The 25,282-nt window shown below is 36.0% G+C and overlaps 1 protein-coding gene across 7 annotated transcripts in view; it reads right to left on the reverse strand.

The window, feature by feature from the left end:
• The window catches only part of ATRX (ATRX chromatin remodeler), a 296,672-nt gene that overhangs the window by 79,709 nt on the left and 191,681 nt on the right, over positions 1-25,282 (reverse strand). For all 7 annotated transcript variants that reach the window (XM_030807617.1, XM_030807624.1, XM_030807622.1 and 4 more), the window contains 5 exons: positions 14,840-14,970; positions 14,135-14,223; positions 13,828-13,997; positions 8,138-8,291; positions 4,343-4,449 (listed from right to left, as the gene is read on the reverse strand). In XM_030807617.1, the coding sequence (XP_030663477.1) occupies positions 4,343-4,449; positions 8,138-8,291; positions 13,828-13,997; positions 14,135-14,223; positions 14,840-14,970 (651 nt within the window). The remainder of the gene's footprint in view (positions 1-4,342; positions 4,450-8,137; positions 8,292-13,827; positions 13,998-14,134; positions 14,224-14,839; positions 14,971-25,282) is intronic.

Here is a 25,282-nt window from a genome sequence, read left to right on the forward strand (position 1 = left end):
AGCTGCAGTGAGCCGAGATCACACCACTGCACTCCAGCCTGGGTGACAGAGCAAGACCTTGTCTCCGCCCATCAAAAAAAAAAAAGGGGATCCAGCAATCCCATACCCAAAATAATGGAAATCGGTGTATCGAAGATGTATCTGCACTGTTTATTGTAGCACTGTTCACAATAGCCAAGACTTGGAGACAACCTAAGTGTCCATCAACAGATGAATGGATAATGAAAATGTGATACATATATACAATGGAGTAGTATTCAGCCATAAAAGAGAAAGATCCTGTCATTTACAACAACATGGATGGAACTGGAGGTCATTAAGTGAAATAAGCTAGGCAGAGAAAGACAAACTTTGCATGTTGTCATTTATTTGTGGGATCTAAAAATAAAAATAATTGAACTCATGGAGATAGAGAGTAGAAGGATGGTTACCACAGGCTGGGAAGGGTAGTGGGTGGTTGGCGTGGAAGTATGGATGGTTAATAGGTACAAATATATAGTTGGAATGAATAAGAATGAGTAATTGCTAACACAACAGGGTGACTACCGTCAAAAATAATTAAATTGTATATTTTTAAATAACTAAAAGAGTATAATTGGATTTTTTGTATCACAAAGGATAAATGTTTGAGGTGATAGATATCCCATTTACCCTGATGTAATTATTATCCATTGCATGCATATATCAAAATATCTCATGTAACCCATGAATACGTAACACCTACCATGTACCCACAAAAATTAAAAGGAAAAAATCAGACATATTGGAGTCAGGAGGAGGGAAGTCAGTACTGACGAGTGTCACTGGACATGAAAGATGAAGAATGGACAGGAATTAATCAGGTGAAGAATATAGTGTGGGTGGAGAGAGCATTGCAGGCAGACAGAAACATAGCCATCAGTCAGCAGTAAAAGCAAGAAGAGATTAGCAGAGACAATCTATGTTACTGGTTATAAAATAAAAGCAAGAAGAGATTAGCAGAGACAATCTATGTTACTGGTTATAAAATAAATGCAAATTAAAACAAATACAAGATATCATTATTCATCTATTAAGAAAGGTTTTAGTTATTATGGCAATGGTGTAGTGATCATTCAAGGATTGCTACTAGGAGTACTAATCCAACTGTACTGGAAAATAAGTTGACAATGTTTCAAAAGTCCTAAAAAAGATCATACCTGTTGGTAAATGACTTCTCCTCTTAGGAATCTATCTTAAGCAAAAAAGTTTAAAACACAGATATAAACTTATGTACAAAAATTTAAAATGTTGAAAAATTAGGCCTGGTGTGGTAGCTCACGCCTGTAATACCAGTGCTTTAAGAGGCCAAGGCAGGCGGATCACTTGAGGCCAGGAGTTCAAGACCTGGCCAACATGGCAAAACCCCATCTCTACAAAAAATACAAAAATTAGCCAGGTGTGGTGGCACACACCTGTAATCCCAGCTACTCAGGAGGCTGAGGCACAAGAACTGCTTGAACCCAGGAGGCAGAGGCTGAAGTGAGCCAAGATTGCTCGACTGCACTTCAGCTTCGGTGACAGAGCGAGACCCTGTCTCTAAAAAAAAAAAGTTGAAAAATTAGAAAAAGCAATCAAATGATTAAATAAGTTATGTACAGCCATATGACAGAATATTATACAGCCAATATTATATATGCAAGATATAATAATACTTTCATAATCAGGACAAAAAAAGCCAATTAAAACATTCCATTGCCAACAACAAAAAACACTAGCAAACTGAATCCAGGACCGTATAAAAAGAATTATATACCATGACAAGTGGGATTTATCCCAGGTATGCAAGGTTGGTTTAACATCTGAAAATCAAAGTAATACACCATGTTAATAGAATGGGGAAAAAAAAAAACATGATCATCTCAATAGCTGCAGAGAAATCGAGATAGTATGTCACACTCTTTCATGACAAACACATTTAACAAACTAGAAAGAGAAGATTAATTTCCTCAACTTGATAAATAGTATCTATGAAACTAACATCATACAAAATGTTGAAAAACTGGATTCCTTCACACTATGATTAGAGACAAGACAAGGATGTCAGCTCTTGCCACTTTCACTCAACATTGTACTTGAGGTCTTAACCAGGGCAACTAGATAAGCAAACAAATAAAAGGCATTCAGATTAGAAAGGAAATTATCTGTACTTGCAGATGACATGATCTTGTAAATAAAAAATCCTAAAGAATTCACTAAGAACAAATTTCACTCAGCCTCAGAAATAAAATATGTACAAATAGATTTTACAAAAGTGTAAAATGTATACTCTGCAAACTATAAAATATTGGTGAAATAAATAAAAGACCTAAATAAATGGCAAAACAACCCATGTTCATGGATAAGACACAGTATTATTAAGATAGCAGTACTTCCTAAAATTAACTATACATTCAACACAATCCCTATTAGCATCTAAGCTGACTTCTTTGTAGAAATTTATAGGAGATTCTAAGGTTGATGTTGAATTCCAAGAGATCTGGAATAGCCACACTTTCCAATTTCAACATCACTTTCAAAGCAATGGTAATGAAATAGTGCAGTATTAGCACAGCGACTGACATACAGATCAATGGAATAGAATTGAGGGTCAGGAAACAAACATGTGTCTCCATCATCAATTCCTTTTTAATAAGAGTGACAAAAGCCATTCAATAAAGAAAGAATATTCTTTTCAACAAACAGTCCTGGGACAAATGGATAACCACAGCAAAACATTGAAGTTGAGCCTTTACCTCATATCATGCATAAAAATTAACTCAAAATGGATCAAAGACCTAAGTGCAAGGACTAAAACTATAAAACTCTTTTAAGCAAACACAAGGGTTAAATCTTCATGACTTTTTATTTCGAAATGGTTTCTTAGCTATGACAGTAAAAGCAAAAGCAACAAAAGAAAAAATAAATTGGATGTCAACAAAATAAAATATTTTTGTGCATCAGAGGACACACTCAAGAAAGCAACAGATGGCCAGGTATGGTGGCTCACACCTGTAATCCCAGCACTTTGGGAGGCCAACGAGGGAGGACTGCTTGAGACCAGGAGCTCAAGACCAGTCTGGGCAAATAGAGGGAGATCTCGTCTCTACGAAAAATTAAAAATAAATAAATAAAAGAAAGTGATACAGATCACCGGAACTATTTTTTTTTTTTTTAATGAAAGTGAAAGATAACCCACAGAATGAGAGAAAATATTTGCAAATCATATATATGATAGGGGCCTAGTATGTAGAATATATTTTTTAAAACACTTACATTTCAACAACAAAAAGATAAGCAATCCAATTCAAAAATGGGCAAAGGACCTGAATAAACATTTTTTCCAAAGAAGATAAATAGCCAACAAGTACATTAAAAGATGTTCAACATTATTAGTCATTAGAGAAATGAAAATAAAAATGATAAGATACCACTTCACAACCATTAGGATGGTTATAATAAAAACAAAAATGAAAAATAACAAGTGTTGATAAGAATGTGGAGAAACTGAAATGCTTGTACATTGCTGGTAGGACTGAAATAGTACAGGCAGTGTAGAAAACAGTTTGGTATTGCTGTTTGTTTAAATAAATGAAAACCTGTATAACAAATGTACACAACAGCACTATTCACAACAGCTGAAAGGTGAGAACAACCCTAATATCTACCAAGACCACATATTACATGTTTCCATTTATATGACTGGTCCAGAATATATGAATCTATTAGAAACATAAAGGAGATTAGTGGTTGCTTATGTGAGGGAGTTTTGGGCTGGGTAGGAGAGTAATAGTTAAAGGGTACACAGTTTTATTTGGTAGTGATTAAAATGTTCAAAAACTGACTCTAGTGATGTTTGTACATCTCTGTGAATATATTAAAACCATTGAGTTCTACACTTTAAATGGGTGAATTGTACAGGATGTGAATTATCTCTCAATAAAACTGCTTTAGAAACCAAAAAATTTTAATTTATCCTACAATTTCAACAACAAAGACTACTGTGTTAGGAATTTTTCTTAAGTAAGTTGATATTAGCTGATCTTGTCACCAAAAAAACTATGTGAGATGATAGATATGTTCATCTGCTTCACTACAGTAACCATTTTACTATCTATATGTATCCCATAACACCATGTTGTAAACCTCAAATATAAATACAATTTTATTTTGAAAAAGACTATACATATATATGGATAAGGACAAAGAGACATTGGAAAAAAATGTTGATATGTTAGGGTTGTGAGACTCTGGGTAGTTTTGTTTCTTTTGTTGTTAAAATGTTTGTATGGTATGTTTAAATCAGTATTTTTAAAATTACAATACAGAAATATTTGTAGCTCACCTTTATAAATAAGGGGTTTATCTTTATCTTCTGTCTTCTCCCTACTAGCTAATTCAAGAAAATCTTCAATCAAGTCCAGAGATATGAGGGATTGGCTGAAAACAAGGCTAAAAAAACAGATTAGTGTTTATGGATTAGAAGATTCCTAGTAAAGATATCACTTCTTCCTAAATCGATCTACAAATTTAACACAATTGTAACAAAAATCCCAGCAGGATTTTTTTGTAGAAATTACAAGGTGATTGTAAAATGTATATGAGAATGCCACATCAGAGGAGGGAAGACAATTCTGAAAAAGAAAAACAAGGTTGGAGGGCTGACTCTTCATGATTTCATTACTTACAAAGTTACAGTAACCAAGACAGTGTAGTACCGGTAAAGGGACAGGCACAGATCAATAGAACAGAATAGAGTTCAGATAGAGAGCCACATAGGATAATTAATTGTAGGGCCCAGGCATTTCAATGGTAAAAGGATAGTCTTTTAACCAATGGTCTTGGTAGCCGGGCGCAGTGACTCACGCCTGTAATCCCAGCATTTTGGGAGGCCAAGATAGGCAGATCACGAGGTCAGGAAATCAAGACCATCCTGGCTAACACGGTGAAACTCCGTCTCTACTAAAAATACAAAAAAATTAGCTTGGCACTGTGGTGGGCACCTGTAGTCCCAGCTACTCGGGAGGCTGAGGTAGGAGAATGGCGTGAACCCAGGAGGCAGAGCTTGCAGTGAGTGGAGATCGTGCCACTGCACTCCAGCTTGGGCGACAAAGCGAGACTCTGCCTCAAAAAAAAAAAAAAAAACACAATGGTCTTAGTAAAACTGAACATCCACATGAAAAAAAGTGAACTTCAACCTAAACTGCATACTTTATGCAAAAAATACCTTAAAATGGAGAATAAATCTAACTGTAAAAACTGTAAGAAGAGAATGTTTAGAAGAACACAGAAGAAAATCTTCATAACACGGGTTAGGTAAAAAATTATTTACACATGACACAAAGTATGATTGTTTTAAAAGTTGATAAATTAGACTTCATCAAAATTTAAAACTTCTGCTCTACAAAAGACACTGTTTAGAGAATGTAAAAAGTTTTCCTATTACAAGTATTTCAGTAATTTAAAATTACATGCATTCTATAACACTTTGTCATTACATTTCAAGTATGTCTGCAAATTCCTGATTCTCTGCCCTAGTAATTTTCTAACTCCTTTTTAGCCATGAAAGCTGTTCACATCAAGTTTTGTGTAGAGTTCAAATAAAATAAATTATAAAAGCAAGCTGTTTTAGGCATTACGGGAGAAGGAGGAAAAATGTTACTGTTCCCTTACCCTCTCCTCTTGGTCACCAATTTGCAGGGGCTCCGAGAAATAGTTCTAAAATGACTATTCTGGTCTAACCCACTGGAGAGAATTTATAACATACTTACACACTAGAAAAGAAATAAAATCTAGAAAGATAATATAAGAGGTCTTCTATTGTCCTTTATATATGCAAACAAAGTAGATCAGTATACAAGAAACAATATACCTGTGGAAAGTATGCTTTAAGTTTTATTTTTATTCTAAAAGCTGTACTATAGGAGACGAAGGTACTTATGACTCCTGAAGATCCTTCAACATTCCCTGCTACGTATCTTCAGATTTAGAACTGAAAACAATTGAAGCTATGAAACGACTGTTGGAGTTAACCACATAAGTGTTTTTTATTGTTTGACTTCCTGAGCTCCACACTGTTGGAGTCTACTATCTCCCAATTAACTACTTCTAGAATGTTGGTAAGAAAATGAATTGACTCCTGGTGCTCAGCTCAAATGACCAAGGCCTATGCTTTGACCCCTCAGTAGTTTATCTTTCCCAAAATCAAAAACATAATTGAATCAATTATTTCTGTGCTACAAATTAACTTCTTGAAAGTTCCTGTAAGTGAGAAACTTAGTCTTAGAAATACTAATTATTAAATTGGAATTAATCTGCAATCTGGGTTACTATACTGGAAAGAGGTTGATTTTAGTCAGTTAGCAATTAAGGCTGGTTCTGGGAACTACTGAACTCAGAGAAGTCTTACAGTGAAAAAGGAAAAAAGTTGTTAGGATTAAATGTCTATACTTATGGTTCTCTCTATTAACCTTTTCCAGTTGCAGACAACATGAAGAACTCTTGTTTCTGAGACCATATTTTGAGTTTTTTAAACATAAAAGATTACTTTATGTTAGCCTTATTTAAAATTTTTATTAAAAGCACCTCAGCTAGGCGTGGTGGCTGACACCTGTAATCCCAGCATTTTGGGAGGCTGAGGCGGGTGGATCACCTGAGGTCAGGAGTTCAAGACCAGCCGGGCCAACGTGGTGAAATCCCGTCTCTATGAAAAGAACAAAATTAGCTGGGCGTGGTGGTGTGTGCCTGTAATCCCAGCTACTCAGGAGGCAAGACTGGAGAATCACTTGAACCTAGGAAGCAGAGGTGATTTCAGTGAGCTGAGATTGCGTCACTGCATTCCAGCCTGGGTGACAAGAGCAAAACTCCATCTCAAAAAAAAAAAAGCATCTCAGATACCTTTTAAAAATTGTTTATAATCAGATGTTGGGACCTAGCAGCCTAGACAGTAAGTCTTGTTCAAAACTTTAAAAATATGTTTTTGGAGGCCGGGCATGGTGGCTCATGCCTGTAACCCCAGCATTTTGGGAGGCTGAGGCAGGCAGATCACCTGAGGTCAGGAGTTCGAGACCAGCCTGACCAACATGGAGAAACCCCATCTCTATTAAAAATACAAAATTAGCTGGGTGTGGTGGCACGTGCCTGGAATCCCAGCTACTCAGGAGGCTGAGGCAGGAGAATCACTTGAACCTGGGAAGTGGAGGTTGCAATGAGCCGAGATCACACCATTGCACTCCAGCCTGGGCAACAACAGCAAAACTCCGTCTCAAAAACAAAAAAAATGTTTTTGGAAAAGTAATTTGAAGGGGGGTGAAGATGCAAAGAAAGGAATGGTGGCAAAAATGTTAGAAGTGGAACAAAAAACAGAGAATAAATGATAAAGAAAGAATAATCAGGCCAGGTGTGGTGGCTCACACCTGTAATCCCAGCACTTTGGGAGGCTGAGGCGCGCAAATTGCTTGAGCTCAAGAGTTCGAGATCAGCCTGGGCAACACGGTGAAACCCTGTCTCTGCTAAAAATAAAAACACTAGGTGGGCACGGTGGTGTGTGCCTGTAGTCCCAGCTACTGGTGAGGCTGAGGTGGGAGGATCACCTGAGCGTGGGAGGTCAAGACTGTAGTAAGCCATGATTGTGCCACTGCACTCCAGCCTGGGCAACAGAGCAAGACCCTGTCTCATGATGAAAAAAAAAAAAAGAAGAAGAAGAAAGAATAATCAAGCAGGTGAAATAAAATAAAGCCTGAGAGATGTCCACTAGATTTGAGGATTAGAAGGTCACTAGTGACTTTACAGGGGGAAATCTCAGTAAAGCAACACGGTAGAAGTCACACTACATAAACCGAAAAATGATTCTGAAGATGGAGAAACACAAATTTCAGCTAAGAGCTCTACCCAAGGAAATAAGTTCAAGTTGCAATAGCTAGAAGCAGAAATTTACACTGAAGAAATAACCTGAATATGCAATCAGAACTAGTGGCTTACAAAAAAGATAGTTGCTTGTATTGGCCTAGCACTACAATGACCAAATAAATCACATCTTTAGGAAGGAAGGAAAAGCAACAGATTTGTTCAAATACATTGTTTAAGCAATAAAAACATAATCAAAAGTTAATTTATATAATAAATATGGTAAAGCACTTACACTTTATCCCCAATTTCCTCTGCCATTCGAAGAATTTCAAAGAGAAGTACCATTTTTCCAGAATGCTCTAAAACCTCAGCATCAGCATCTGTAACAAAATCTTTGTACCAGTCTGGAGCTGGGCTGCTTGGATTAGAAGAAGAAGTAGCTTTACCTAAATAAGACAAATGGAACATAAGTAGGTAAATTAGAAAAGAAATGGAAAGAGAGCAAGAGAGACAGAAAAAGACCTACCCATGGGGAGAGTAAGAAAGAAACTGATGGGGGCTTGGGAGAGGGGAGGGATAAAAGAGAAAGGCAGGCACACGCACATACAGCACAGAAAGACAGAGACTATCCCAGAAGAGTGAGCTCTAGATAGAAAAAGGGAAAGGAAGGAGATGCCAAACAAGAGAACAAGCAAGAGATTGACTCTGAGAGAGTGCAAGTGTAAGACACAAACCCTCGGGGTAGGAGTGGAGCTCAGAAAGACAGAGAACCAAAGAGAAGAGAAACCATCCCCCTCCCACCAGGACCTAAGAGAGTAAAATGCCCCCAAACATACTGCATGAGACAGGAATCAACAGAGATGGAAAGGCTGAGTTATCACGAGAGAAAAGACCTTGGGGGTAGAAAACATTTCACAGTGCTACTAGGATCTGGAAACCGCCAACAAGAATTGACCCCAGAATCGGCATATCATATTAAATGATTTTGTTCTTATATATTTTCCCCACAAACTTTGACTATGAAAGGTGGAAGGAGAAAGTAGCATAAAATAATTTATTAAAAGATTTAAACATAGTTTGATTCAAAATAAGAAATATGCAGGTTTAGCATGTTTATACACTTTCTCAACTGCTTTTTAATGCAAAGTATTTTAAAATATATTTTTGTTACAAAAATTTAAATACTCAGAAAAATATATAAGATATAAGAAACAAATGCGCTTCCACATTCCATCTTCATCAAATTTTAACACTGTTAAACTTCGGATGAAGCTGAAGCCTAATTTATGATCCTACATGATCCCATTCTCTTTCCTTCCTTCTTTTCCAATAGGTAACTAAACCCCTAAATTATATATTTACCATTTTTTGCAGTGTTTTATGTTTTTTACTGCATGTGTATCATTAAACTGTACAAATGGCTATACTGTTTGTAAAATCCTACAAATTACTTTTTCACTCAAAGCGAGATTTACTCACGCTTGTCATGGAGCTCCCGTTCAATCATTCTAACTATCATGTAGTACTCCACTGCATGAATACACTATCATTTATTAGTTCTCCTCATATACATCTAGATTGTTTCTTGTTTTTGGCTAATATGAAATAACTGCAATGAATGCTCATTGCTGAGTATATTTTTCTTAAATATTGTGTATTTTAAGTTTTAAATTTTCTGGCATAAAGTTATGATTAGGAATTTTAAAAATATCACTTTAGACATACTCATAGTCTTTATCAAATACTTCTATTATCAGAAGTTCTTGAGAATCTAATCATGCCATATATTTTGTATGCTAACTTTCCTCAGGTTGACTACTAACACTTTCTGTTCCTAGCTTTTCCTAAGGTTATTTTCTCAGGTGTAGCTACAGTCTGTGAAATTTCTGGGTAGCCTTGGTTAAGGTCATATATCTCCAGAGTGATTCTACATTTGCTTCTACCAGGTCTCCAGGGAATCACCAACTCAGAATTACTTGTGAAGTTAATATTTCAGCTTAGGATCTTTTAGACTATAGGAGTAATATAAATTCAAACCATAAAGTATGTGAGGTGAAGGCCATGACCGTAAATTCAGTGAAACTATTTTTCCCAACCAAGAGCCCTGGCTGAAATAGATAAGCTTCCTTGTCAACTCCCTGGTTTGTCCATGGGATTGTAAACTTTAAAGGGATTCAGCTTTGAGAAGGGGTCACAGAACTCTCCAACTTATAGAGGGCTCGAAGTCTCAAATCCTGTCCCTGGATAAATGAAAATCAAAGCTGCTAGTCTCAAGACTAGCATCTCCCTAGGATTTCCATAGCATACCTTCTTCAATTTACCATTTAGGCTTATCAGTTCCCTCCTTATGTCTGGGCATATAGTAAGCACTTTATAAATATCTGTTGAGTGAATAAATATGGTATATTAGTACTAATATTACGGCTCTACATCATATACAAGGATTCTGTCACAAAACTTTATATCCATACATTTACATACGTTTTAAAATGCAAATGCTTACCACTGAAGCTTACTCTAAAAATACTTAATAATAAATCTAACACTTTGAAGTAATTTACATAGTCATTTTGTGATCACGAACTCTCCTTCTAATAAAATATTTAAAACACAGAAATGGGGATGATGTAAGCTAAACTTAAATGACTCATTCAAGATGCTGCTTCTCAGAAAAATGAGAAAGCTACTACAACGGGACTAAAGCAAACAGTAACTCTTTGACGTGAAAATAAAATATGTGGCAAAAATCATATTGTAGCTCAATTATAGGTAATTATTTAATATCCATTTCCAATTCCAGGTACAACATTGTTAGCCCCTTAATACTTCCTTCAGATTATGAGATCGATGTGCTGCCTACTGCGCTAAGGAGGCAGACTAGCCCCTTAATACTTCCTATTCAGATTTTCTTATATTTACTGTAAGAAAGTAAGTTTTTTTAAGTTATACAGTACCAGCTATGTATGTCTATACATTATGATATACTCCGTTTTATATGGAGTTAATTTAGATGCAAAGAAAAAAATAAATTTTTATTATCTATTAGTTCTGAAGAATGCTTCTAATACACTATACATGTATATAAGCTACAAAAATATATAAAATATATCCATATACAAATGACTTATATTTGACTGCACACAACTAAAATGAAACAAAAATCCTAGACAAGTGGTCAAAATTTGTCTTTTGGAACTGAAAGCCTTCCCTGCGTGTTTTCAGGCTCATGACATGTAGCCTCCTACATTCTGCCCCCAGTGCTTTCCAACTCATTCACATTATGGCATATGTAAAAAACGTTAATCCTTATATAGTATACCAGGAAAAATAGAAGAAACTACTCATTTATGGAGGCAAACCAGCTGCCTCAGATTCTAATTGTACTCCCAAGTGACAAAGGATCAATATCTCAGTACACTTAAAAAAAAAATCTTAGTATACTCTTACATAACCTATTTATAGCACAGGATGATGCACACTGACTGGTCTACTCTTCTGCTCCTCTTAGCCATAAGTTATGAGAAAAAATTCAACAAGAGTATTTTAAGAAAATAATATCCAGGAACATGTAAACTTTATATATTTTTAATTATGAGATGAGAGACTGAGGAATTTATGTGGAAAAGGCAGATTGGGGCAGCAGGGAAGGAGATACACGAACTTCTCATTGCCTTAAATTACACTATAAAAATTTATTATTCTGATAAAAATATTCTTTATATCTATCCAGAAGATGAATATTGATAGTAAACTGCTTTTATGGGGTAACAGAAGAGAAGAATGAGAAGAGAAATTTTGTAGTTTAATTTGTACTATTCCCCTGATTTCTTAAGAGAAGTCAGAGTCTACTGTTAGACTGCCATCTGTCGATTCCATGGAGGTACTGAAGAGAGAAATGTTTATAAAGAAATCACCAAGGTAGAAAGAATTTATGACTAATTCCCCAAAAACAACTGCAACAGAAACAAAAATTGACAACTGGGACCTAATTAAACTAAAGAGCTTCTGTACAGCAAAAACAAAAAACAAACAAAAACACACACACAAAAAAAACACAAAATAACAAAAAAAACTATCAACAGAGTAAACAGACAACTTACAGAACGAGAGAAAATACTCACAAACTATGTATCCAACAATGAATATCCAGAATCTATAAGGAACTTCATTCAACAGTAAAAAAACAAATAACTCCATTAAAAAGTGGGCAAAAGACAAGAACAGATACTTCTCAAAAGAGAACATACAAGCAGCCAACAAACATGAAAAAATGCTCATTATCATTAATCACAGGAGAAATGCAAATCCAAACCACAATGAGATACGATCTCACACCAGTCAGAAGGGCTATTATTAAAAAGTCAAAAAACAGCAGATGCTGGAGAAGGGGCAAAGAAAAGGGAACATTTATGTCGGTGGGACTGTAAATTAGTTCACCGCCTATGGAAGGCAGTTTAGAGATTTCTCAAAGAACTTAAAGCAGAATTGCAATTTGACCCAGCAATCTCATTACAAGTATGAAACAAAAGGAAAATAAATCTGCCAAAAAGACACATGCACTCATATATTTATTACAGAACTATTCACAACAGCAAAAACATGGAATCAATTCAGGTGCCCATCAACAGTGGATTGGATAAAGAAAATGTGGTACATACAACCCATGGAATATACACAGCCACAAAAAAGAACAATATCATGTCTTTTGCAGCAACAGGGATACAGCTGGAGGCCATTATATACTAAGTGAATTAACACAGAAACAGAAAACCAAATACTATGTGTTCTTACATATAACTAATAGCTAAACACTGAGTACACATGGATATAAAGAGGAGAGCGACAGATACGGAGGACTACTAGAGTGGGGAGAGAGAAAGGGGGCAAAAACTGAAAAACTAACTACTGAGTACAATGTTCAGTACCTGGGGATGGGATCAATCATACCCCAAAGCTGAGCATCATGCAATATACCCATGTTAATCAACTAGCATATGTACCCCCGAATATAAAAGTTGAAATTATAAAAATAAAATTAAAATAATTAATCACCAAGTTATTTCAGCTTTAGGCCTGAGACCAGCCAAGTTTATCTGATCACAGGATCACTAACCTAGGTGGCCCCCACAACTCTCTTCTCCTTATAGACAGTTAACTGCTTTGCTCCACAACTCCCAAATGCCAAATATTTAGAGCCACTACCTTGTTCTCTCTTCATATTATCTGCTATTTCAAATAGGCAGATATTTGGTCCCAGTTTTTAAGCTCCTAGACATACAGGCTGCACTAGTAGGATACAGTGTCTCAACACTAATCCTTCAACTTATATATAGGTAAAGACAACTTAAACCACTGCAGAGTTCAATCTACACTTTCATGCACAAGAGAGACAGAAAGAAAACAAAAGAGGTGATAGAAACTGTACATAATATAAAGGAAACCTAAAGTAGATAATTGCAGATTATGAAGAATCACAAAGGAAAAAGACTAAATGATTAAAATTAGTTTTACTGTATAATACTGACTAAAAATTAACTACAATCACACTTGATTATCTGAAATGTTTCCATTTATTCCCATACAGTTAAGTGAAAATATCATGGTGGCTTTGAGATTAGACATATCTAGGTCTGAATATCAGTTCTCCTACTCATTTTTAAAACTATCAACTACATTGCAAGCCTGCTCAAGAATTCAGTTAGCTAACACATGTAGTGAAAATAATAGTTTAGGTATATACAATTAAATAAACATTAGTTTTTCTTTTTACCTTTCCTCCCAAATACCAGAGAGCACAGAGTAGCTTGCTTATAATTAAAGATTCATCAGATATTTACTGTAATTATGAGTACTAGATTAGACTCACCAATTGAGGAAAGAAATTCCTTTGAGTCAATTAGTCAGGTGACTGAAAAAAGGACTAACAACATGACATTTTCCAAATTACTGTTCCATGATAAAGGCAACATTCATTAGACTCACTTTCTTCCAGTTTTAAAGAAACAGAAGGATTGTTTCCTGTTTCATCCACATTTCCTTCACCACCTCCCCGAGATCTTGAATTCCAGACCTTAATCACTTCAACATCATTGTCACTGCCACTTCCACTTGAGCTACTATCTTTTTTCCCCTTTTTCCCCTTTTTCTTCTTTCTAAAAAAAAAAAAAAAAAAACCACATTCAGATTGTTAGAAAAGCATAGGAAAGATGTAAACGCCAATTATAAGAGGTCAATCAGCAAGTAGGGGTTTTAACTTTGTCAATACAGGATGGCACGAAGAAGTATTTACTTTGTATAATCATCGGAGCTTAAACTCATGGAGGTTTCATCAGAATCTGAGGCTATAAATTCATCCATACTGTCTTCATCAAAATAACCCTAGAGGAAAAAAAAAATGACCACTATTTTAATAGAATATCTCAACTTATATTGGAAATTATAATGATGTTCATTTAAGAATAAGTTAATTGGCATGAGCTAAGGAAGGACTGAGGAACTATTATAGATTTTAGTAGACAAAGAAGACAGGACAGATATGCTTACTAAATGCAATGGGAGGTCCTAGATTGGATCATGGAAAACAAAAAAGACATAAGTAAAAACACTGAAGAAATCCAAATAAAGTCTGCCATTTAGTTAATAGTATTGTACCAAAGTTAATTTCTTAGTTTTTATAACTTTACTATACTAATGCAACATGCTGATATTAGAAGAAACTGGGTCAAAGGTATAGGGGAATTCTCAGAACTATTTTTGCAACTTTTCTATAAGCATAAAATTATTTCAAAATAAAAAGTTTTTTAAAATGGGCTCAATAAAATAACATTTAACACTCCTAAAATCATAATACATGCAAGACATACAGAAATTAGAAATAAGACACAGAATAGAACAAAGCGACAGAAAATTTGAATATACAGTCTGTAGGTCAATTTTTCTTCTAAAGTTTATTCTGCTTCCAATAGATGCTTTTAAACTAAGTTACCTGACTTACCTTATTTTCTTTGCTAATGTAGTCTAGCTGCAAACACCAAGGATGAGTCCATATTCTACTTAACATCTGAAAATCTTGGAAAAGCTTTGCACCTGCCTTTCCTCTTCCACCTTCAGTATTATTGCCCACACCTGATCAAAAGAAATATGGTTAAAGACACAAAAATTGTCTACATCAACCACGTTTCTAGATTAGGAGTTTTAATCTTACTTGTGACATAAACTCTTTTGGCAGTGTAGAGAAGCTTATAAATTGTCTTAGAATATCGTTTTGAAACACATAAATAGGATTACAAAAGAAACCCATCATATAGAAATTATCAAAATATTAAAGAATTTGTACTACAGAAATATGTGCTTTTTAAAATTAATGCATTAAGTAACAAAATATGCACAGGTTTAATAAATACCTAAAATTCTGAAGTATTGATAAACATAAATGATTTTGAGGTATCAGGAACAACATGTAAAAATATTTCTGATTTCTATTGGTAACAAAGTCATCATTATCACTAACACTACTATAGATTGTTGCCTCTATTCATCACTGGGAAAAATGCTGCTGCTTTAGCTAGAGGTTAAGGGAAATTAATGTATAATTTTTTTCTTATCCAGGTACATATAATCCCCTAAATTCTATCCATGGAGCCTAGATTACAAACTCCTGTTATAAACTTCGCTCCATGCAGATAGTCCTTTACTGACTCTCCCCAACTATGCTCACTCAAAAAAATTACTTCTAGGCAAGTGACAGTAGCTCACACCTGTAATCACAGCACTTTGGGAGGCTGAGGCAGGAGGACCGCTTGAGGCCAGGAGTTCAAGACAGGCCTGGACAACACAGCGAGACTCCATCTCTACCAAGAAAAAAAAAACCAAAAACATTAGCCAGGTATGATGGCACACACCTATAGCCCTAGATACCCTAGATACTTGGGAGGCTGAAGTGGGAGAATCACTTGAGCCCAGGAGTTTGAGGTTACAATGAGCTATGATTGCACCACAGCACTCCAGCCTGGGTGACAGAGCAAAACCTTGTCTCTTAAAAAAAAAAAAAAAAAAGACCTTCCAAAAATTATGTTTTTGATGTATAAAATGTAAATATTAGCTTTGCTCTATCCAGAATAATTTCAACAGAATTATCATTTTCCTATAAAACATAAAGAAAATGAATGCACGTTTCATTAATAAAATAAAATTATCAAGAAGGTAATATGCAAAAGAACAAAACTGATTAAAAGGAAAAAACAGCATTTAAGCAATAACATATTTTCCTATCCACGGTTTTAAACAACGTAAGTTGTTTAAATAATTAGCAAATTTTGCCTCCATGAATGAATGAGAGAAAATTTAATAGTGATATGAAACATTAATAATGCATAAAAACCTGCTGAGTATTATTTTGCCTGATAGAGGTTATTTCCATTGTGTAACAGAAATCACTGCTATGAAAACGAGGTATATAATTTCTTGGCATACAGCTGTTCACAATATTCACTTATAATTCTTTTTATTTCTGTAAGGTTAGTAGTGATACTCTTTCATTCCTTACTTTAGGTCATTTTTCTTTCTGTTTTTGTTTTTTTGAATACAGGATCTTACACTGTCACCCAGGCTGGAGTGCAGTGGTGCAATCATAGCTTACTGCAACCTTGAACTCCTGCGGGCTCAAGCCATCTGCCTGCCTCAGCCTCCCAAAAGCTGGTACTACAGGCACATGCCACTAGGTTTGGCTAATTCTTTTTATTTATTTTTTGTAGAGACAGGGTCTCGCTTTGTTGACCAGGCTGTTCTTAAACTCCTAGCTTTAAAGATCGTTCTGCCTTGGCCTCCCAAAAGGCTGGGATTAATAGGCATGACCCACTGTAATCGGCCCTTATTTTAGCTGTGCCTTTTTTTTCATTACTTTGTAAGTGAAGGAAGGTTTGTCGATTATGTTAATCTTTTCAAAGAACCTACTTTTGGTTTCAATGATTTTCCCTACTGTTTTTCTGTTCCTCATATTTCTTTATTATTTCCTTCCTTCTGCTTGTTTTGGGTTTAATTTGCAAAGTAGAAGGTTGGATAATAAATTTGAGATCTTTCTTCTTTTTTAATACAGGTATTGACCACCATACATTTCTCTCTAAGTATTACTTAAGTTATATCCCATATTCTAGTACCCTGTGTTTTTGTTTTCATTAACCTCTAAGCATTTTTTGATTTCCCTTGTGATTTCTTCTTTGGTCCATTGGTTATTTAGGTGTATGTTGTTTAATTTACATGCATTTATAAATTTTTAAACTTTCCTTCAGTTATTGGTTTCTAATTTCATTTGAATGTGGTTAAATACTTTAGTAATAAGAGGAATGTTTTAATGATAAATGCCTATATCAAAAAAAGATCTCAAATAAGGAATCTATCTTTATACCTCTAGGAGCTAGAAAAAGAATAAGCTAAACCCAAAGCTTGCAGAAGGAAGGAAATAAGGATCAAAGCATTAGTAAATCAAAAATAGATAAGATACAGGGGGAAAAGTTGGTTTTTTGAAAAAAATAAGCCAAGCCAACAAACCCTTAGCCTATTAAGAAAAAAGAGAGAGGACTCAAATAAATAAAATAGACATGAAGACATTACAACCAATGCCTCAGAAATAAAGAAGGATCATAAAGAACTAGTATGAAAAATTATATACCAAGAAATTGAATAATCTACAGGAAATAAATTCCTACAAACATATAATATATCAACACTGAATAAAAAAGAAATAGCCTCAACAGACCAATTACAAATAAAGAGACTGAGGCTACTTGGGCTCTTATTTGGTCCCATATGACTTTTAGGATTGTTTTTTCTAATTCTATAAAAAATGCCATTGGTATTTTGATAGAGTTAGGTTTGAATCTGTAGATTGCTTTGGGTAGTATGGTCATTTTAATAATATTAATTTTTTGTTTTCCTAGATGGAGTTTCGCTCTTGTTGCCCAGGCTAGAGTACAGTGGCGCGATCTCGGCTCACTGCAATCTCTGCCTCCCGGGTTCAAGCCATTCTCCTGCCTCAGCCTCCCGAGTAGCTGAGATGACAGGTGCCTGCCACCGTGCTCAGCTAATTTTTTTTTTTTTTTTTTTTTTAGTAGAGACAGGGTTTTGCCATGTTGGCCAGGCTGGTCTCGAACTCCTGGCCTCAAGTGATCCGCCTGCCTCAGCCTCCCAAAGTACTAGGATTACAGGCGTAAGCCACCGTGCCTGGCCAATAATATTAATTCTTGAACAAAGCTGAAGGTATCACATTACTTGACTTCAAATTACCCTATAAGGCTACAGTAACCAAAACAGCATGGTACTGGTATAAAAACAGAAACAAAGATCAATGGAACAGAATACAGAACACAGAAATAGAGACACATACTGACAGTCAACTGACCTTTGACAAAGTCAACAAAAACATATACTGGGGAAAGGATACTTTTCAATCAATGGTTCTAAGAATATTGGATTCCCATATGCAGAAGAATGAAACTGGACCATTATCTCTAACCATATGCAAAAATCAACTCGAGATCAATTAAAGACTTAAATGTAAAAGCTGAAACAATAAAAATACTAGAAGTAAACCTAGAGAAGTAACCTAGAGAAAGTAAACCTAGAGAAAATCATTCTGGACATTGGCCTAGGCAAATAATTCATCACTAAGACCTCAAAAGCAAAGCAACAAAAACAAAAACAGACAAATGGGGCTTACATAAAAAGCAGCAAAAGAAATAATTAACTGAGTGAACAGACAATCTGCAGAATGGGAGAAAATATTTCCAAACTAGACATCCAACAGGGGACTGATATCTAGAATTTACAAGGAACTCAAACAACAACAAAAAACAAAACAAGTAAAAACAAAACAACAAAACAAGTAAAAACAAAACAAGTAAAAGTGGGCAAAAGACATAAATAGACATTTTTCAAAAGAAGATATAACAAATGGCCAACAAGCATATGAAAAAATTCTCAACATCACTAAACGTCAGAAAAATGCAAATCAAAACCACAATGACATATCTTCCCCAGTTAGAATGGCTATTATTAGTCAAAAAGTAAATGTTGGCAAAGATGCGGAGGAAAGAGAATATGTTTACACTATTGGTGGGAATGTAAATTAGCACAAACTCCATGAAAAACAGTATGGAGATTACTCAAAGAACTAAACATAGAACTAACATTTGATCCAGCAATCCCACTACTAGGTATCTACCAAGAGAAAAAGAAATCATTATATCAAAAAGATAAAAAAAAAAAAGATACCTGCACTTATATGTTTATTGTAGCACTATTCACAATAGCAAAGCTATGGAATCAACCTAAGTGTCTATCAAAAGATGAATAAAGAACACGTGGTATATATACACAGTGGAATACTATTTGGCCATAAAAAAGAACAAAAGCATGTCTTCTGCAGTAACATGGATGGAACTGGAGGCCATTATCTTAAGTGAAACAACTGAGACACAGAAAGATAAATAGTGTCATGTTCTCCCTTGTAAGTGGGGCTAAATAATGTGAACACATGGATGTAGAGTGTGGAATGATAGACAATGGAGACTTGGAAGGGTGGGGGGAAACGGAAGAGTGAATGAGAAACTACTTAATGGGTAGAATGTACATTATTCTGTAGATACACTAAACGCCCTGACTTCACCACTATAATATATCCATGTAACAAAATTACACATGTACCCCATAAATTTATATGAATAAAATTAAGATGACTCACGCCTGTAATCCCAGCACTTTGGGAGGCCGAGGCAAGTGGATCACCTGAGGTCAGGAGTTCGAGAACAGCCTGGCCAACATGGCAAAACCCTGTCTCTACTAAAAATACAAAAAATTAGCCAAGCATGGTGGTGGGCGCCTGTAATCCCAGCTACTTGGGAGGCTGAGGCAAGAGAACTGCTTGAACCAGGGAGGCAGAGGTTGCAGTGAGCTGAGATCGCACCACTGCACTCCAGCCTGGGTGACGGAGCAATACTCTGTCTCAAATAAAATAAAATAAAATAATTAAATTAAAAATAAAATTAAGAAAAAGAAATAAGTAGTCATAAAAGAAACCTCCCAACAAAAAAGAACCCAGAACCAGATAGCTTCAAAGCTGAATTCTACCAAACATTCAAAAAACAATGAATACCAATTCTTAAACTCTTCCAAAAAACAGAATTACAGGAAATACTTCCAAACTCTTTTTGTGAGGTAAGCATCACCCTGATACCAAAGGCAGACAAAGATGCTGAAAGAAAAGAAAACCATAGGCCAGTATCACTGATGAGCATAGATATTAAAACCCTCAATAAAATACTAACTAACCTAATTCAACAACACATCAAAAAGTTTATACACCAGGACCAAGTGGAATTTATTCCTGGGATGCAAGGTTGTTTTAACATATGCAAAATAACCAATGTGATACATCACATTAACAAAATGAAAGATGAAAACGACATAATCATCTCAATAGATGCAGAAAAAGCATTTGGCAAAGTTCAAAATCCTTTCATGATAAAACCTCTCAACAAAATACTTATAGAAGGCTGGGCGCAGTGGCTCACGCCTATAATCCCAGCACTTTGGGAGGCCAAGGCGGGTGGATCACGAGGTCAGTTCAAGACCAGCCTGGCCAAGATAGCGAAATCCCGTCTCTACTAAAAAAACAAAAAAATTAGCTGGGCATGGTGGCAGGTGCCTGTAATCCCAGCCACTCAGGAGGCTGAGGCAGAGAACTGCTTGAACCCCGGAGGTGGAGATTGCAGTGAGCCGAGATCACGCCACTGCACTCCAGCCTGGGCGATAGAGTGAGACTCGTCTCAAAAAAAAGGAAAAAAAAAGGAAAAGAAAAAAATAGTTATAGAAGGAAATTTCCTCGACACAATAAAGGCCATTTATGAAACCCCACAGGTAATATTACACTCAATGGGGAAAAACTGAAAGCTTTACCTCTAAGATCAGAAACAAGACAAGGATGCCCACCTCTCATCATTTCTCTTTAACACAGTACTGGAAGTACTACCAAGGGCAATTAGACAAGAAAAACAAATAAAAGGCAACGAATCAGAAATAAAGAATTAAAATCATCCTTGTTTGCAGAGGACATGATCCTATATATAGAAATCCCTAAGGACTCCACTAAAAAACTATTAGAACTAATAAATTCAGTAACATTGGAGGCTACAAAAATCAACATACAAAACTCAGTTTCATTTCTTTACACGAAAATAATCAGAAAAAGAAATCAAGAAAACAATGCCATTTATCGTAGTAGGAAAACAAACAAAATGCTTAGGAATAAATTTAACCAATGAAGTGAAAGATCTGTACAATGAAAACTGAAAAACACTGATGAAAGAAATTGAACACAAATAGTCTACGTTTGTGTATTAGCAAAATTAATACTGTTAGAATGTACATACTACCCAAAGTGGCATACAGATTCAACACAATCTCCATCAAAATTCCAAAGAAATTCACCTTGAAAAAAAGAAAAAGCAATCCTAAAATTTGTATGGAACCACAAAACACCTCAAATAGTGAATACAATTTTGACAAAGAAAATCAAAGTTGGAGGCATTTCCTGGTTTCAAATTATATTACAAAGCAAAGTAATTAAAACATTATGGTCGCCATTAAAACCTCCGCACGGTGGCTCACGCCTGTAATCCCAGCACTTTGGGAGGCCAAAGCGCATGGACTGGTTTGAGGTCAGGAGTTTGAGACCAGCCTGGCCAACATGGAGAAACCCTGTCTCTACTGAAAATACAAAAATTAGCACTCCAGCCTGAGTGACATAGCAAGACTCTGTCTCAAAATAATAATAATAGGGGCCAGGCACGGTGGCTCACACCTGTAGTCCCACCACTTTGGGAGGCTGAGGTGGGCGGATCACCTGAGGTCCTGAGATCGAGACCAGCCTGGCCCACATGGCGAAACCTCGTCTCTACTAAAAATACAAAAATTAGCTGGGCATGGTGGCATGTGCCTGTAATCCCAGCTACTTGGGAGGCTGAGACAGGAGAATAGCTTGAGCCTGGGAGGCGGAGGTTGCAGTGAGCAGAGATTGCGCCATTGCACTCCATCCTGGGCTACATAACGAGACTCTGTCTCAATAATAATAATAATAATAACAACAACAATCAAAAGACAAAGACTGGCCAAATGGATGTAAAAACAACAGCCATTGGTCAGTTGCCTACCAAGAAATACACTTCTCCTGTAAAAATATACATAGACTAAAATAAAGGGATGAAAAAAATATTCCATGCCAATGGAAACCAAAAAAGAGCCTATAAAAAAGTCACTATACTTAGACAAAATAGATTTCAAGATAAAAACTGTAAGAAGAGACAAAATGGTCACTATATACTAATAAAGGGGTAAGTTCAGCAAGAGGATATAATTATTTTATTTATTTATTTAAAGACAGAGTCTCCCTCTATTGCCCAGGCTGGAGTGCAGTGGCAGGACCTTGGCTCACTGAAACCTCTGCCTCCCAGATTCAAGCGATTCTCCTGCCTCAGCCTCCAGAGTAGCTGGGATTACAGGCACCCACCACCACCCCCGGTTAATTTTTGTATTTTTAGTAGAGACAGGGTTTCACCATGTTGGCCAGGCTAGTCTCAAACTTCTGACCCAAAGTGATCTACCCACCTCAGCCTCCCGAAGTGCTGGGATTACAGGCGTGAGACACCACGCCCAGCCAGGATATAATAATTTTAAATATATATGCACCCAACACTGGAGCAGCCAGATATACAAAGGAAACATTATTAGAGCGAGAGAGAGAGATAGGCCCCGAGTACAATAATAGCTGGAGACTTCAACACCACATTTTCAGTGTTGGACAGATAATCCAGACAGAAAATCAACAAAGAAATACCAGACTTAATCTGCATTACAGACCAAATAGACAAAATAGATATTTAAGGAATATTTCATTTAATGGCTGCATTATACTTACTCTTCTCCCCAGCACATGGATCATTCTCAAGGAGACACCGTATGTTAAGCCAAAAAAAAGTATTTAAAATTCTAATAAATTGAAATCATATCAAGTATCTTCTCTGACCACAATGAACTAAAACTAGAAACCAATAAGGAGAAATTTTTGATATTATATGAACACATGAAAAGTAAACAATATGCTCTTGAATAACCAGTGGGTTAGTGAAGAAATTGAAAAAGAAATTAAAAATTTCTTGAAACAAATAATAATGGAAACACAACATACCAAAAACCTATGGGATACAGTGAAATCAGTACTCAGAGGGAAGTTTATAGCTCTAAGCACCTACATCAAAGAAAGTAGAAAAACTTTGAATAAACAACCTAACAATGCATCTTAAAGAAGTAGAAAAGCAAGAGAAGTAGAAAAGTAGAAAAGATCAATGAAACAAACACTTGGTTTTTTGAAAAGATAAACAAAGTCAACAAACTTTTAGCCAGACTACTTATGAAAAGAAAGAGAGAATACCCAAATAAATGAAATCAGAGATGGAAAAGGAGACATTAAAACTGATACCACAGAAATTTAAATGACCATTAGAGGCTACTATGACCAACTATATGCCAATAAATTGGAAAACCTAGAAGAAATGGACAAATTCCTAGACACATGCAATCTACTAAGATTGAACCAGGAAGAAATCCAAAACCTGAACAGACCAATAACAAGTAATGAGGTCAAAGTAATAAAAAAAGTCTCCAAAGCAAAGAAAACCTAGAGACCCCAATTTACCTAAATAATTTTCATTTTAGGTTCAGGGGTACAGGTATGGGTAAATTTACCCCAATTTATGTGCACAAGTACCCCTGAACCTAAAATGAAAATGTAAAATAAAATAAAATAAAATAAACATATTATGGCATGTAAAGCCCCAACCCCACCCCCCAAAGAAAAATAAAAAAATGAAAAGCCAAGTACCTAATACCTTCACTGCTGAATTTTACCAAACATTCCAAGAAGTACTAATTCCAATCCTCCTCAAACTATTCTGAAAAATAGAGAAGGAATACTTCCAAATTCTTTCTGAGACCAGTATTACAATGATACCAAAACCAGACAAGGACACATCAAAAAAAGAAAACTACAGGCCAATATTCCTGATGATCATTCATACAAAAAGCCTCAACAAAATACTAGCAAAACAAACTGAGCAACACATTAAAAAGGTCATTCATCATGACCAAGTGGGATTTATCCTAGGGATGCAACGATGGCTCAGTTTATGGAAATCAGCTGAGTGAGGTGGCTCACACCTGTAATCCCAGCACTTCGGGAGGCTGAAGTGGGAGGATCCCTTGAGCCCAGGAGTTCAAGACAAGCCTGGGCAACATAAAGAGATCTCATCTCTAAAAAAAAAAAAAAAAAAAATACAAAAATTAGCAGAGCACAGTGGTGCACACGTGTAATCCCAGCTATTCGGGAGGCTGAGGCACGAGAATCACTGAAACCAGGAGGTGGAGGTTGCAGAGAGCCAAGATCGCACCACTGCACCCCAGCCTGGGTGACAGAGACTCTGCCTCAAAAAAAAAAAAAAAGAAGTAAAAGAACTCTACAATGAAAAATAAAAAACATTGATGCAAGAAATCGAAGAGGACACCAAAAAATGGAAAGACATTCCATGTTCATGGATCAAAAGAATCAATATTGTTAAAATGTCCACACCACCCAAAGCAATCTTCAGATTCAAAGCAATCCTTATGAAATAAATACCAATGATATTCTTCACAGAAATTGAAAAAACCATCCTGAAATTTATAAGGAACCACGAAAGACCCAGAATAGTGAAAGCTATCCTTAGCTAAATGAACAAAACTGGAGGAATCACATTACATAACCTCAAAGTATACTACAGAACTACTGTAATCAAAACAGCATGGAACTAGCATAAAAAAGACACATAGGCCGGCCAGGCGTGGTGGCTCACACCTGTAATCCCAGCACTTTGGGAGGCCAAGGCAGGCAGATCGTGAGGTCAGGAGATTGAGACCACAGTGAAACCCCGTCTCTACTAAAAATACGAAAAATTAGTCAGGCGCAGTGGCGGGTGCCTGTAGCCCCAGCTACTTGGGAGGCTGAGGCAGGAGAATGGCGTGAACCCTGGAGGCGGAGCTTGTAGTGAGCCGAGGTTGTACCACTGCACTCCAGCCTGGGCAACAGAGCGAGACTCTGTCTCAAAAAAAAAAAAAAAAAAAAGACACATAGGCCAATGAAACAGCATAATAAACCCAGAAACAAGTTCGCACACCTACAGTGAACGCGTACTCTACACAGGTGCCATGAACATGCACTGGGGAAAGGACAGTCTCTTCAGTAAGTGGTGCTGGGAAAACTGGATATCCGTACACAGAAGAATGAATCTGGACACCTATCTATTGCCGTATACAAAAATCATATTCAAATGGATTAAAAACTTAAATCTAATAC

This window comes from Nomascus leucogenys, chromosome X (genome assembly GCF_006542625.1).
Source record: "Nomascus leucogenys isolate Asia chromosome X, Asia_NLE_v1, whole genome shotgun sequence".
In the NCBI taxonomy this organism is placed as follows: Eukaryota; Metazoa; Chordata; class Mammalia; order Primates; family Hylobatidae; genus Nomascus; species Nomascus leucogenys.